Genomic DNA, 16340 nt, shown 5'->3' with positions numbered 1-16340 from the left:
GTCCACTCAGCTGAGCTCTTAATTTATGTGAGAAATAAACTATCGCCCACTTAAAATATTTTCACCGAATTTGGCGAAAAAATGCGGTTTAGTTGTTCACCTTTGTGATGGCGTAATGTAAACTTACTCTTACAATGTCTTGATGACATAGTTCAAGGTGTAATCTTGCTCATCTTTATATTTCTTGACTTTTGTTAAATAAATACTAAGTTTTAATTGCATTATTAAAGAGATTCCTTTAGCATTTTCACGCATCAAAATTATGTTTCAGGAGCATAAAACGACAATGGCGGCCAACCTCCAGTAATGGAGAGGCATTAGAAGAAGAGCAGAAAAACGCAGAACATACTCGATGATGCAAGTCTACGTGGCATTTGTGTTTAAATTCCTATTTTAATAAATTTTTTATTTTAAGACGAATTAAAAAAGGCATTGCTGATTTTCTATAATTTGCAATTTATCGATAATTTTGGGACATCCCTATCATGTCTTTACCAATGACAGTCGAATTTTATTCGCACAGGTCTTGCTCGGTTTAAAGTTTAGTGGAAAAAGGAGTTTGAGGCGCAAGAACGAATGACATAAAACTGACAGATGTCAGATTCACGTTTCGTTCATAAATAAAATAGAGTCGAATTTAATAGTTAAGTCTAATTTGATAAACATATATTTTTGTCTATGGTCTCCATTTTTAATTTTAATTTAGTAGTAAGTTATTTTTTTAATTGTATTAAAACACATCCATTTATTTAACTATATGAACAAATGTTGATTCAAGATATTTGTGTTAATTTCTGTTTTTTAGTTTTTTTAAACACAATAAGCCATAACTATATTAAATAAGTCATATTCATTTTTAAATAAGTAAATAGAAAATATATTTTAATTATTGTAATTAATCGATTAAATTATGTGATCTTTATAAATTGTGATCTTTGTACCTTAGTATGAATATTGGTGATGTAAAAATTCAATTTTAATTAAGCGATATTTTTAATATGAAATGTATTTGCACAAAGTGCATTCGTATTTTTTTATGAATAAAATATATTTGTGGTGCATTTTTTTTATTATTTATAACCGACTCCGTTCCCGCGGAATTAGAAAAAAAACCGAAATAGTAGTCTATGTGTTCTTCCAGACTATGTTCTACATCTACGTCAAATTCAGCGAGCTTCGTTGAACCGTTCCGGAGATACCTTTAAACAAACATCTATTCATCTAAACATTCGCATTTATAATATTAGTAAGATTTATTAATACATTAGAAATATATTAAAATAAAAGTCAGACATCTAAATTTATAATATTTTATTTACATTAAAAGATAGATAAAAAATTGTCTAATAAAAAATATTGAACTAAAGAGTATTTATGGCATCAAACCTTGAAATTCTAGTTGTAATAAAACATATTGCTGTCCCAGTTTTTCCAAAGAGAATGACAGGGATGCAAATATTAATTTTATACGAGTAGGTAAAATTTCAGTCAGCAAACACGATGTCGTCAATCTTCTGGTCTTGAGGGTCCATGGGGACATCATCTAGAACTTGGCATTTGAAGCCTATTGCTACCACCTGTGGAAGACACTAATTAATCTTAACTAGCATTCACCCGCGACTCTTCGTACGGAATTAAAAAAATGCTTAATTTGTGTTCTTCCAGACTATGTTCTACATCTATGACTTTCATTAAGATCTGTTGAGTCGTTTTGGCCTTCTTACATCCATCCATCCTAATCTTTATATATATAATTCTTCTGTGAGTGTGTATGTAACTGAACTTCTCTCAAACGACTGGACCGATTTTGATGAACTTTTTTGTGTGTGTTCAAGGGGATCTGGGAATGGTTTAGATTCACAATTTTGTCCGCTGGACAATGTTTTTTTAATTAATTTTTAATTTATTAGTAGTTGCTGATTTTGGAATGCTAAATGGCGCTACCATCGCAGTGTCAAATTTTAAATAATATTCAAATTAAAGACGTGTAGACAGGACAACGTCTGTCGGGTCCGCTAGTTTACATTTATAATATTAGTAAGATGAATGTATTATTATGCCAATTATTAGATTTAACGTAAGGAAACATTTATTTTTATTCTATTTCAATTAAAAAAAAATATTGTCTTTGAAACTAACTTTAAAATGGCTGTACGGTTTAAGATATAAAAATTTAAGAGAGTTAAATTAAAATAAGTGTTTGGATGTAGATTTTAATTCCAAATAGAAGAAATGTCAGGCAACAACTTTCTAAAATATTTTGTTATTTTTATATTTCTAGTCATTACGTATTTCACACTTACTTTTGGAGCTGTGTCTGGATTTTGTCGTAGGTTGGTGATATATTTATCGTAGTATCCACCGCCATGTCCAACTCTGCCACCACTCCGGCTGAACGCGACTCCCGGTGCTATGATCAGATCTAGACCTAAAATAATCTAAGTTATGTTTGGTAGTTCTAAAGTTATTAGCTTTTGTTACTAAAGTTACTAGCGTATTGGTCTGCGCTGAATTTTAAAATCTTAAATATAAGTTCTCGTGTCACAATTTTCGTTCCCATACTCCTCTGATACGGCTTGACCGATTCTAATGAAATTTTGTGAGCATATTGAGTTGGTCTGAGAGTCGGCCAACATCTATTTTTCATCCCGCGTAGACGGAGTCGCGGTCGACAGCTAGTAAAGCCATAAATATCACTCGCGACTATGCTCAATAATGTGCCAAACTGCAATGGAATTACGAGGAAATATGTTAAACAAATGTATTCCACTGGCACCGTACACATTTCCAAGATCATAGTTAGGCTATGTGTTCCTTCAGATTGTTTTCGATATCTTTAGTAAATTTCATAGATCCCTTTTTCCTACAAGGAACATTTTTTTATATCATAAGGTGGCAAACGACCGAGCGGCCACCTAACCATCGTTGAAATAGCGAAGTGACCGTGGCCGATAGACATACGCGATTGCGTATGCGTTGCCTACGGACGGAGAAGAGGATGCACAGAAAGAAAATATTTTCCCTTTCCATGCATACTCTCATCCGGAAAGTCCATTTCCACTTCCCATCCTTTCCTTATAAGAAAAAGGGTAGGAATGGAAAGAGGACTAAATGAGGCCTCTGGGACGCACACTCATCAGACGAAACGCAGAATTGCTTCCACTTGACGCCTGTTTTCTGTGTGGTCGTGGTATTTCACCGGGCGAGCCGGGACAATTCGTGTGAAGATGTTAAAGCGGGCTCTACAACTGTTAAACATCCATCTAAACTTTCGGATTTATAATATTAGTAAGAAGAAACTTGAAACCAACGGGTACAAAGACCAGGCCAAATTTAAGTTCTTGATTTTTGCCTAACTCTATGGACTTACTATTTTGGCTATGGATGTCTATGGTTAAAGTCATACGTACCAATATCCAGTGCGTCATCCCTGACCTGTTCCTTGCTGTGCTGCTGTATACCGTGCCTGGTGAGAGGCATGGCTGACTCATCACCTGACTCCAGCTTCAGCATCCTCATCTTGCCCCCCGCATACTGCGGCACGAACGCAGCGCCCCCTTTAGCTTTTATATCAGCTATTATCGGCGCGGTATCAACTTCCTGATCCGTGCTCATGAATATCGCTACATTCTTCGCTTTTTTGTAGCATGGATGGTTAACAATCTAAAAGAAAAATGAAGAAAATTTTAATTATATTTTAACGACCTCCAAAGGATTTTTTTGGTATCGGGGAGAAATCTTCGTAAGAAACCTCGCCTTTTAGCAGAAAGATAGGTTTATGTGACTACTCACTGAAACCCCGTCGGTGGTCAATCTCAAGTGTGACTGTGATGGTCCCAGGATCACCAATGTAAAGCACCGGAACCATATTAAGGATCTACCTAAATATTTCAAGCAATCGTTTGGTGCGTGATGAGTTGACGATCGCTATACGTGAACCGTTGTTTGGAGTCATCCCTAACAATTTTTACCACAAATTTGCAGATTGTTTGAAGCATTTCCTCTATGTATTTACAAAGTACCTTATCATAAACAATTTTGGATTGCCTCTTCTTTTCTTCGGTGGATAGAGCTGCGATCCTGGCGGCTACCTGTTCGCGGATCAACACTTTGGCAGGATTGGGTGTCAGTCTACTCATGGTGATAATGTTTCTGTAAAGAAATAAGAAACTTGCTAATACTTAACATAATGACATATTTGAAAACGTTGAACATTTACTTAAAAATATAATACCATAAGCATGACCCTGTTACAAAGCAAGAGAGCAAACAAAATTCAATTTAACGGCTGTGAAAAGCCACAAGACAGTCTTAAGTTCCTAGTCCCTAATGTAACTAACATGGTAGATTAAAATATTTATATTTCACAAGATCAATATGTCTACAGATAAAATATTATTGGATTAAAGAGCATAAAACCAGAAGAAACTGGACAGAAATTCAAAACATATCCTAGCATTTGCGTTATCGTCTTTGAGCTGTTTGTTTCATAAATAACGTTGTCCCTATAAATAAATGATTCGCAATAAACAGTTGCTATTGCATTTTAATAGAACAAAATATATTACTTTTAATCGGCGTAATGTGTATTGACTTCTTATTTGCCCTAAAATATTATCTCGAGTTTACTGACCTCATTCAATTACGACTACAAAACTTTAATCAATCATTAAATGAGTTATAAATATATTATTTGTGATTAAATATCTCTTTACACATACCTAAACATGGACGCTCTCTAAAACCATTATTGAAGAAATAACCTAAAAAGTTTTTTTATTCTCAAAACGACAAAATATCAGCGTTAAATTGAAACTAAGCAAGTGGTTGTTTACGTTTGTTCACGTACGTACGAAAGAGACACACAATAATTCTATTTCACCTATATTCATGGTAATAAAATTTATCTGAGGCATATTATTGTTAAACTGAATTATTATGTAAAGGAAACTTACCAGTTCACGAGATATTCTTACAATTCCGTGATTGACACTACTGCACTGACTTATCTTCATTTATTATTGTTTTATATCTCACTTTAGTATCTCAACCAAAACAAACGTGTTAACTTTTATGAGTGCAAAAGTACAAAACAGCGACATCTATATTAAACTGGCTGCACTACTGACGAAGACACTGTGACATTTGATATTCCATTTTGTTGAAGGTAGATGGCGTGACTGTCAAAATTGTAGTTTTTAAAATATCCAGGTTTACTTTAGAAAACAAAATTTATTTAAAACAGTGTAAGTATATTTTCTTTTTAGTGTATTGACTACCAAAAAATCAAAAAATATGCAAATTTATGAAACCTATAATCATATTTTATTAACACTTTGCATACATTCTCTAATATTCTCTCTTTTTTTATAACCTAAAAACCGAACTAAGAAATAAAGTACACAAATATATTGAAATGCAATATAAGGTTGATTTATATACAAGCGTGCTAGTGCACGTAGTATAGTTACTATTAAATATCGTGCTCTTGATATAAATTTATAATTTATTGGCAATCGACGAAGTGTTAAACATTTTCAATATTGGCAATACAACAATTGCTCGCAGTTTCATTTTGTTGTTACTTCGACTACATAACTCTTGTACTAGTAATATATATTGTACAAGCTGTCGCCCGCGACTCTGTCCGGAATTAAAAATAAACTTAATAAGTTGGCTATATGGTCTTCCAGACTATGTCCTACATCTCATTTCAGCGAGATCCATATTTCCGGAGATACCTTCAAACCAACATCCATCCATCTAAACATTCGCATCCATAATACTAGTAAGATAATAAGATAAGATAAGAAGTGAGATGTAAAACTACATTCAATGTATTTATGAATAAAAGGTTATCTTTTTTAATTAATCGGAAGAAAAGAAAGAAAATTCTGTACATCTTAAGTAGTGTCTTAGTGTAGATATTTCATACAAATCACTTAAAATACACGGAGTCTGTTTTAGTAAACGATTAACAACTCCAGTTACAGGTTATTTTCACTTTTATGCGATTACAATAAAGTGCAATTTGGTGTAACATCGCATTTACATTATATTGCAGGTTTTTAGTTGAAGCAACGTTGGTTTTTAGTTGGTTAGCATATTGTAGAATAGATAAATGTAGAGGTAAGCGAGCGTGCTAACAAAAGAGATAAGGTGAATCTACTTTCCAGTATAACAAGGCAAGTTTATCACGAGACAGATTACCCTGTGTACATAATGCGTCACTTTCGCTATAGCGTTTTGTTGCGATGCTTTTTAATATATTGAGATTAAATGTGGATGGCTACAAAGGTAGAGAAAGATGTATGGATGGATTGTGTGAAAGTGGATATGCCAAGGAAGGGAGGATTGCATACTGTGCTGACCCTACGTAGGTATAAGGGCAGGTTGATGGTTAATTTTTAATACCAAGTCTTCTAAGATATAAAGAAAAAACTAAAGTAACATCTAATTTAACACGTTTAATGCCACAACTATGTATGTGTATTAAATTATCTCGAATCTGTGGCAATTAAAGTGTTAACTTACCTACAATATTATTGTCAACTTAGAAGTGTTCCCAACAAGTATTAAAAACATGAAGGTAGTAAATATATTTGAGAGATGTTTATTATTTTCCGATATTCATAGAGCTACTAGTTGCCGCCAGGATTCTATCCGCGAGAAATTAAAAAAAAAACGTAATTAGTAGCCTATGTGTTCTTCTTCATATCTGAGAAGAAATTCAAAGATATGTGTGAAGTTAACCAACCCGCACTTGGCCAGCGTGGTTGACTATGGCCTAATCACCCTTAACTTAGGGTAGGCTCCGAGCCCCTCGGTGGGGACGAATAGTGAGCTGATGATGATGATGATGTGTTCTTCTAGACTATGTTCTATACGTATGTCAAATTCCATCGAGATCCGTTTAGCCGTTCTGGAGATACGTTCAAACAAACATCCATCCATCTAAACATTCGCATTTATAATATTAGTAAGATTATTTGCATAAATCTTAATAATACCACATCAAGATTAACTTAATTAACTTGACGCTTCGTTAAGTAAATCTAAGTGAGGCGTCTTGAAGCACGTCGTTACTTATAGGCTCAGACTTTGTTTAATCCAAATAAAGTACTTAGTACTTGTTTATTGTTTTTTTATATACTTAGCTTGTTATCTTACTTCGTACTAATATTATAAATGCAACTGTTTGGATGCATGAATGGATGGATACATGGATATTTGTTACAAAGTATATCCATCCAGAACGGCTGCATGGATCTCGCTGTTTGGCAAAACATAGACTACTAATTGTTTTTTCTATTCCGTTCGGACCAATCAACAAAAATTTACATTAATATTGTTTTAATTTTCTTAACATTTTTTGTTATTATTTTAATAAGTATAAAATAAAATATATTAAACTTGATTTCTTTAAAAACAGGATATTTGTTTAACTAAAAGATAAAAGATGTTGCAACTTCCGATACGATTAGTAAATATTTTTATCTTATCGTCAGATAGAAAATTTGAAACTTCGTGCGAAGATGTTAAAACGGGCTCTACCACTGTTAGAACTAAACTAAACTAAAATAACTTTGAACAGTCACTCTCTCTGGGGAAATGGAAGTACGAAGCTTTCTTAAGAAGGAAATATCTCTATTCTTGAAATTCTAATTCTTACAAATATCCCGAGAGACAATATTCTGTGAAGTTTGCGAGGAATTTTCGAGAGACGATGAAATTGAAGATATTAAGATGTCAAGTAGGATTATGAGTAAGCTTTTAGGTCTTTTTTTTAATAATTAGTCATCATCATCAGCTCACTATACGTCCCCCTATACTACCCACCTATAGTGGGGGTCCACGTATAGTGGGGTAGACCTACCCTAAGTTAAGGGTGATTAGGCCATAGTCAACCACACTGGCCAAGTGCGGGTTGGTTGACTTCACACATATTTTTGAATTTCTTCTCAGATATGTGCAGGTTGCACCAAGATGTTTTCCTTCACCGTAACAACGTCGGACAAATGTACATATGTAAATCGGAAATGGAAAAACACATTGGTACATGGCGGGATTCGAACCCAGGACCTGCAGATTGCAAGTCAAGTGCTTGACCACTGAGCCACCGACGCTCTCCTACTAGTATAAATAATCCTAATAATCCTAAATAGTACTTATTATCTAATCTAAATGTAGAATCTTACTAATATTATAAATACGAATGATTGGATAGATGTATGGATCGTAGTAATAAGGTATGATCTTACTGAAATTTGGCATACATGTAGAACATAGCTTGGAAGAACAGATAGGCTACTAAAGTTTCTTTTTAACTGCGCGCGGACAGAGTTGCGGGCGGCAACTAGTTATAATTATATTATAAATGTGAATGATTGGATGTTTGTAAGAAGGTATCTCCAGAACGGCTGCATGCATATCGATGAAATTTGGCATAGATGTAAAACATAGCCAAAAGAACACATAGGTTACTACTAATTAAGTTTTTAATTCCGCGCGGACGAAGTCGCTGGCGACAGTAATATCATGAACATCCGTATGCCTTTACGAGTTCAATTTCAATAAAAAAACAATAGCGGTTAGAACAAAAAAAAATAACTGTCAATTTTTTAATTATAAAGCAAACACAATTTTCTATTGATGTCAGTTTTGAATGAGAACGAACGAAATGTTAGTTTAATTTTTGCTATCCAGTTAAATGGCAAGTGAAATGGCTTTAATGAATTTAACTAGGTCAAATTGTGAGCGCTGGAAGAATTTTCAAATTGCTGTTAATTTAAAAAGAAATGATTACTCAAATTCTGTTTCATCTCCAATTATTGTAATGTCTCTATGGATAGTCAATTGACTTCTAAACTGAGATACTTTTTATGCAAAAAATTAGTAAACGAAAAATTGCAAATATTTTATGAGTCTGTTCATAAGCGACTTATTCTTTTTTTTTCTCACTTTACAGAAACATTAATCGTAATTCCATGACTAAAATTAAGATTGTTGTCGGCCTATGTTATATTTTAAGCATTGTAACCATTATTTGAATGTCTTACATTGATGTAGAGCGTCTTCAAATGTGTATTGGACCGTCTAAAGGTCAATGCACTCATTAGGGCTTGATTGAATTCAAATAGACGATGAAATTGGTGTGATGAAATATTTGTAGAAATGAATATGTACTTGTACGTTTAAATTACATTTTAAAACTTGGTCTTAGTATTGTTATATGTTTTTAAATCATTGGTTTTATTACACACGCTAAGTATTTTTGTTAAAAAGTTTATTAAAAACAACTTACGTACAGAATACATGCATATCAGGCAGTAATCTGCCGCAGTGTCTTTAGCGAATCGTAATGTTGAGATGAGCGCCCTTTGCGGCAGTTCATGGCTTCTTTATGATCCTGGCAAGGTGTGGTTGCAGGCAGGGTCTGCGAGCTCTTTGTTCATCGCTGCGGCAGGGGGCGCCGGCGTCAGCTGTCGTTATGCTAGTAGTCGGGCTCCCCGCGTGGCCGTGTGTGGACGTAACTACGTCCCTTCCGAACAAAACTTTCTTACGTCAATTCAATGGATATAACCTAACAAGACGCGAGTTTTTGCAAAGTTGCAAATAAAATGTGATTTTATTTCTATCTTTACAAATTCAAATGGCTCATTAATAACGTGTTTCGTTCAACGTGACGTGTTTGAGTGCCAATGATGTGAATTTTATAGTGCATTGTGTTAAAAAAAAGCAAATATGAGTATCCAAAAGTGCCTTTTGGATAACTCTAGCAGGATGATAAAAGCGATGTCGACGGCTAAATCTAATAACAATGAAGTTAAAACGGTAAGTAATGATTTTAAAGTTGGTTTGTGTATGAATTTAATATGTATAGCGTAAACTGTATAGGTTATCTTTCCCTTTGCTGCAGAGGTTAACAGCACGTAAAGCTATTATTGGTTATAATTGACGGTTAAAATGAACAGCATTGGTTATAAATTTATTAATATATTGACGTTAGTGATATGAGTATGTGTGCGCATGTATTTTGATGCATTTCAGTGAATTTAAGCATGCGTATTATACGGATATTACGTTGTTTTGACGTTGCTACCGAGCCAAGCAGTTAATTCGAACGCATTACATTTTTGTTACGGTAAACTGTGAAGTATGTACTAATTAGTTTTCTCTTGCCTTCTACAATTGTACTTGAAAAGAACGAGGTAGTTGATGCTACAAATATGTTACAATAATTCATTAAACTTCCTCATTTAAATGCCTAAAACTGTATGTGTATTTCATTTTTAAATAAAAATATCAACAAGTTTAATTAAACCGGTTATCTTGAGAAGGAAAGTGTACAAAAAAGATGACAGAATTCGTTTTAACAAAAATGGCAATTGGCAAGCAACAATTATTAAGGTTATTAATAACCTAAAAATAAAATAGAATTTAAAAAAAAACAAGTAAAGGCCATAATACGTTACATTACTCTAACCAATTTTTATAATGATTCCTTAAATAAAACGCACGTTCAAGCAATCTAAAAGCTAATATACACAGATTTCTTAAATAGACAGTAGTCGACGTTTGCCGTACACGGACCCAAATTCGCTGTCGTAAAAAAATTAAACTGCTTAAAGCATCCCGACTGTTTGAACTTGAAGCTAGTACGTGTACAGCAAGCTTTAGCAGTACTGTACAAAATGTTAGCTTCCATCGTAAGCTGAATTCTCATTACCATTCAGTCATGCAGATATATGATAGATATTTTAATTAAACGAGACTTACATAATAGATCAATTGACGCCGTCTTGATGTAAGCATATAAATGTCTTCTATGTATATGTAATATGTATATTATGTATAAACTAGACACGTGTAATGCGCATTAAACTAAATGTAGCTGTAACATGCCGTGAACATAACATAAAAATAATCTATTATGTGTTACAACATACGTATAACTTTAAAATAAATGGTTTGACAATCGAAACATCTGTATGAAAACGAGGTATTCTTATTGTTTAAAACACACCACACCTCAAAAGGTGGTTCAGACAAACGAGGTTCAGGCTAACCATCTGCGCTCGGCCACCTCAAGCCTGGTGAATCTGTAAATGCCTCTTCAAGGCAAACAGTGACCATACAGTCACAAAAAACACACCACAATAGGCTCAAAGGGCTTAGCATAATATTTTGCGTGAAAATATTCGTAACGTTATCGATAAAGTATTAGATTTGTACAGTGGACGAAAAGTACAAAGATATCACTCATATAAATTATATATTTTGTAGTTGACGTTACGAAAACGCATATCGTAAATATTCGTGATAAACCCTACGTATCGAAATATCGTATTTGGAATCGATGAAACAAGTTTGGTGAATATGAATTCAATGAAAAATCGATCTGAGTTAAAATTAACTGGCGAATGCAATGCTACGTTTCAGTTTTTGAACAAAAGTTCCAGCTTAACCAAAGTGTATGGATTGTAACAATTTAAAACAGTTTTTGAAGTAGAATTTCTATACACACATTTGGCACTTTTTAATTATTTTTTTTTATATCATAAGGTGTCAAACGAGCGAACGGCCACCTGAAATCGCTGAAATAGCGAAGTGACCGTTGCCCATAGACATACGCAATTGCATATGAGTTGCCTACCTTTAATCGACAGAGGAGAGGATGCACAGAAAGAAAATATTTTCCCTTTCCATGCATCCCCTCATCCGGAAAGCCCACTTCCACTTCCCATCCTTTCCTTATAAGAAAAAGGGTGGGAAGGGAAAGAGGACTAATTTTGGCCTCCGGGACGCACACTCATCAGACGAAACTCGGAATAGCTTCCACTTGACGCCTGTCTTCTGTGTGGTTGTGGCATTTCACCGGGCGAGCCCGGCCGATTCGTGCGAAGATGTTAAAGCGGGCTCTACCACTGTTTAGTTAATTATTTATATTTGAGACAGTACACACTTCATTCGTGGGTATAATTTCATTAAGCTGCAATAATGATAACTCTAACAACATTTTACTTACATCACAAGTTCGCCTAACATGAAATACAAACTATTAAAAAGATAACCCTCTCAATTAGCTTTGCAACCGCTATAGTTGTGTACAAAATACTCCAGGTGGCGTCGTGTCGTTTACAAAAAAAATATTATTAATATTTGTTTTATTACTTATAAGTTATAGTTTTCTAGTCTAAAAAGATATGTTTTATTTATCATACTGAAAAGAAAATAACATAACTAAAGGCTACTGGGTCATCGAATTGTTGAATAAACTATTTCTCTCTAAGTAATAAATCTGCTTCTTATTGTCGGCAGTAAATACAAGGGTCAGTTGCCATTGAGTTTTGTTTGTAGCCAATGGAATATAGACCTTAAGATTTTAGTGATAAGGATATTATTAGAAGTATATTAAATGTAATTAGGATATAGTGTAAATGTGTTTCTGCTTATACTGACCGTAACTAAGGACTTTTTGGGATATGTTAAATTATTTTAGTCTGTGGTATTAATAGAATTGTTATAGTTATGGTATTGTTTGGAAAAGACACAAGAGCTTTAGTGCCGTTATGTTAAGGGTCTGTAATGTACCAGTCTTTGGAGAGTTTTACGGCTAACCAAGACCACATGGTATTTTGGTATTTTCATATAAAGAGAATTCAGAAGCTTATGATGGTGTTACGAAAATAATTAATTATTTAATTTTATTAAATTAAAGTTGCAATTAAAAAAAAAAATTAATTTTCAGATATGCTTATTAATTTTATATGTAAATACTTATTTAGAAATAGTTATCTCTGGAGAGTATCCGCGAAGTATTAAAGAAACTTAATTATTTGCCTATGTGTATTTCCGAACAGTGTTCTACGTATACCAAATTTCATCTAAATCCATGCAGCCGTTCTGCAGATACCTAGTACCAAACATTCAGAATTATTAAAAGTTAAATAACGACAAATATAAAACAAAATAATTTCAAGTAATATTTCAAAGCAAGCAAAAGCCTTCTATATTATGTTAGGGTTGTCAAGGATGACAAAAATCTAATATATTTACGTAGAAAATGTCTCGTAAAAAGTCAAACTTTTACAAGGCAACAAAGCAAGATATAGCGTCCCTCACCTCGTTGTTTCCGTTATCATGACGTTAATTGATGGCATCACGTTATTGTTTGAGCGACAGGTTTTTATACCAACAGAATAAGTCTTTTTAAAGATACATTTATTGGTCCTCGCCGTACGCACCGCACGACCCGCGACGGATTTTTGTGTGTTTTGTATGATTTTACATAGCGCTGCGTTCATCCGCATCGCATCAAGATATAGCAAATACGTTTAATCCGTACGTGCGGTGCGTCCGTCGTGAGCCACTGGACGCGTACCTTTAAACAAAATACTGCTAATAATTTTTATAACGTTTCAGTTTAAAAATAAATTCTTATTACCTGGATATTGTGTTAGTTCTTCATCTTCTAATGCCTCTCCATTACTGGAGGTTGGCCGTCAGCTCAGCGAACCTTTTCCTGTCCTGTGCCAAGAGAAAAAGTTGTTCAACGCTGGCAATATTGGTCCTGATGTTTTGGATGTTTCTCAGTCACGACTTTCTTCTCCTTCCAACTCGTCTTCTGCCTGCGATTTTTCCCATCATTATGAGTTGAAGAAGTTTACATTTTTCGTGTCGCAAGACATGGCCCAAATATGCAACTTTCTTTTTTTGACGGTCTGCAATAAATCGCGTTTGTTGCCGACGCGCTTGTATTAGTTGTCATTACCTAATATGTTCCCAATTAGGCCCTAAAAGAGCCTAAGTTATGGGGTTACCTTTGTCAACTATGCTGGCCCTGTACGGATGTTTCAAAATGAATTCCAGAAATTTTAGACCATTTAGGCATAAATTAAATATATAATACATAGTACGCTGTACAAAACGGGAATCAAATACCAGTCCAAAGAGACCAGTCTTATCATTTAAATAACTCGCGTCTCATTTCTCGTAGCTTAGCGAAATATAATACGTATGATATCGAAAATACATCGGAATTTCGAATCTTGGAATGAAATAGCGAGTTACTTTAATCCTGATAATATCAGAGTAGTGAAATTGGATATGATATGACAGCGTCGGTGGCTCAGAGAAATAACGAACGATCTTTAAATTCGACGTTAAATGTTTTTCGTAAGCAAATTAAGTAATAATTGGTTGAACAATTAAGATATTGTTATTATACATAAAAACATTCAATTTGTGTGATAAAGGAATTGAAACTAAATTAAAACTTTCCTTACAGTGTTGGTCTAAAAGTAAAGATAAAAGCAATTCCCTTGAACTTGGAAACTTTTAACTAGTTTTTATGAGATTTATATGTACTTGAAGCGATTTCTACGATCAAAGGTATTTAGGCGAGCATTTTAGGCGCAATATTACGGTATTTTAGACGTTTGTGTTAGGAAAATTCTTTAAAAAACTAATGTGGATGGCTACAAGGGTAAGACCAAAGAAAGTATGGATGGATTGTGTGAAAGAGGATATGTGTAACAGAGTAGATTCAGATATGACGGCTGATAGAGATGTATGGAGTAGATACTGTGCCGACCCTTCGTAAAGATAAGGGAAGGTTGATGATGATGTATATGGAAAATTCTTTGTAGTGATGATGATTTATGAATTGTTTGTGGTATTTTTATTTGAAGGGCAACAACTATTAAATGTTGTACATTAGGGTTACCTTGAATTGATGGCCATACGGTCGTGTTTTTATTTTCGACATTTAATAAAACTGAACAATGCATAATTAAAGGCAAATATCACATACATCTCATTACTGTCTTACTAATATTATAAATGCGAATGATGGATGGATGTTTGCTTGAAGGTATCTACAGAACGGCTAAACGGATCTCGATGGAATTTGACATGGATGTAGAACATAGTCTGAAAGAATACATAGGCTTCTAATTAAGTTTTTTTTTAATTCCGCGCGATCAGAGTCGCGAACGAAAACTATTTTTTTATAATATTGGCACAAGTTTTTAATTTAAAAATTAAAAATGATAAGGAACATTTTTTTATCTATAATACCTCTTTGTGAAATAGATTTATTTATCAACATCACAACGAAATCTGAAATGTATTTAATCAGAGTCTTTTGTCCATTAGTTGTTAACTGTGAGATTCACGGTGAAGCAAAGAGTTGCCTCGGGGCATTGCACTTTGTACTCTATTGTTTGATGAATACAGTTTCAAATGCAATGTTTAACTTTGACACGTGCCTCGGCCATAATCTTTCGCTGTTTGAGAGTAATTGAGCGTGGCCCGCCATCACCACTCGGCTGCCTCTAAACAACCAGTGAAATTATTTTCTCTCATGCGACGCTTTCTTACCGAGGTCGTAGTTATTCTGATGTTTTTGCTATATTAACAAGATTGTCTTTTAAGAGGGGGAATACAAGAGAGAGCGTTAACATCGTGTCTTAATCGTATTGAACTATTTTACGATTTAGCCTACAAATTTTACTCTTACTTATATTGTAAATGTGAATGTTTGGATGCATGGATGGATATTAGTTAAAGGTATCTCCAGTACGACTTAACGCTGAAATTAAGCATACATGCGGAACATAATCTGGAAACACATAGGCTATATCATTATAAAACGACCTGGGAAAATGAACAAATACCCCGACGAACTTATAAGTCTGAAAATTGATTTAAAAATGGAAAAACATCATGAAACTTAAAAGTACTTAGATAATATTACTTTCTCTCTCTCTCCTTCTCTCTCTCTCCTCTCTCTCTCTCCTTCTCTCTCTCTCTCTCTCTCCTTCTATCTCTCTCTCTCACACACACACTTCGGCAATATGACGTCCACTGCTGGGCAAAGGCCTTCCCAAAGATCGCCACGATGATCGATCCTGTACTACCTTTATGTTGGCGACAATGAATATGATAAATTTCTTCATATTCCAAATCAATTCCTAAACAGCGGAGGTTGATTGCGGCGATACGCAAATATTAGATATATATAGAGGCTAAAGCTAAGTCTTAAATCATAGCCAGATATCCCGGTCAGGTGTTGCCGATTAATTAATCATTCCAGTTGATTGGACGCCATCCATTAAGTAATATTGCTAAATATATTTTAATATTAATTCGACTATTAATATTATTAATTATTCATATGCCTTTTGATAAATTAACGTTCTCAAACTGCGTTAAGTTTGCATAAAATGGATCATTTTGCAGTCCGTACATGAGACTAATATAATGCGTAGAGGGTCTAGTACGAAAATTTGTGAGAAAGATTTTTAAAAAAAAATTATATTAAATTTAAACATCGC

The 16340-nt window shown here is 34.0% G+C and overlaps 2 protein-coding genes across 10 annotated transcripts in view; one reads left to right on the top strand and one right to left on the bottom strand.

Annotated features, from left to right (window-relative positions):
• Positions 1–1294: 1294 nt before the first annotated feature.
• Positions 1295–5091, bottom strand: Mthfs (methenyltetrahydrofolate synthetase). 2 transcript variants are annotated; one of them, XM_013307113.1, is made up of 5 exons: positions 4956–5091; positions 4023–4152; positions 3411–3663; positions 2304–2428; positions 1295–1577 (listed from the first exon to the last, which is right to left on the bottom strand). In XM_013307113.1, the coding sequence occupies exons 2-5, from the start codon at positions 4137–4139 to the stop codon at positions 1485–1487; spliced, it is 588 nt and encodes a 195-aa protein (XP_013162567.1). In that variant the 5' UTR covers positions 4140–4152; positions 4956–5091; the 3' UTR covers positions 1295–1484. The 2 variants fall into 2 exon arrangements, with proteins under 2 accessions (XP_013162567.1, XP_013162566.1); XM_013307112.1 differs by lacking the exon at positions 4956–5091 and adding an exon at positions 4722–4845.
• A 4285-nt stretch (positions 5092–9376) lies between these two features.
• The window catches only part of Trpm (transient receptor potential cation channel, subfamily M), a 125411-nt gene continuing 118447 nt past the window's right edge, over positions 9377–16340 (top strand). For 4 of the 8 annotated variants that reach the window (XM_013307090.1, XM_013307082.1, XM_013307087.1 and 1 more), the window contains exon 1: positions 9379–9834. In XM_013307090.1, coding sequence (XP_013162544.1) covers positions 9745–9834 — 90 coding nt within the window. In that variant the 5' untranslated portion in view covers positions 9379–9744. Of the gene's footprint in view, positions 9835–16340 lie in introns of all 8 variants that reach the window. The other 4 variants (XM_013307091.1, XM_013307085.1, XM_013307083.1 and 1 more) reach the window with 3 other exon arrangements.

The sequence above is a fragment of the Papilio xuthus genome, unplaced genomic scaffold (assembly GCF_000836235.2).
Source record: "Papilio xuthus unplaced genomic scaffold, Pxut_1.1 DF828142.1, whole genome shotgun sequence".
Lineage (NCBI taxonomy): Eukaryota > Metazoa > Arthropoda > Insecta > Lepidoptera > Papilionidae > Papilio > Papilio xuthus.
The sequence above is the reverse complement of the archived record's forward strand: the minus strand, read 5'-3'. Positions and strand labels throughout refer to the sequence as shown.

Excerpts from the sequence above, each read along its gene's own strand:
- Mthfs (XM_013307112.1), bottom strand. Across the intron at positions 2,429-3,410 it reads GGATGACGCACTGGATATTG|GTCTAGATCTGATCATAGCA; the intron begins GTACGTATGACT and ends AGATTATTTTAG. Across the intron at positions 1,578-2,303 it reads ATCCAGACACAGCTCCAAAA|GTGGTAGCAATAGGCTTCAA; the intron begins GTAAGTGTGAAA and ends TGTCTTCCACAG.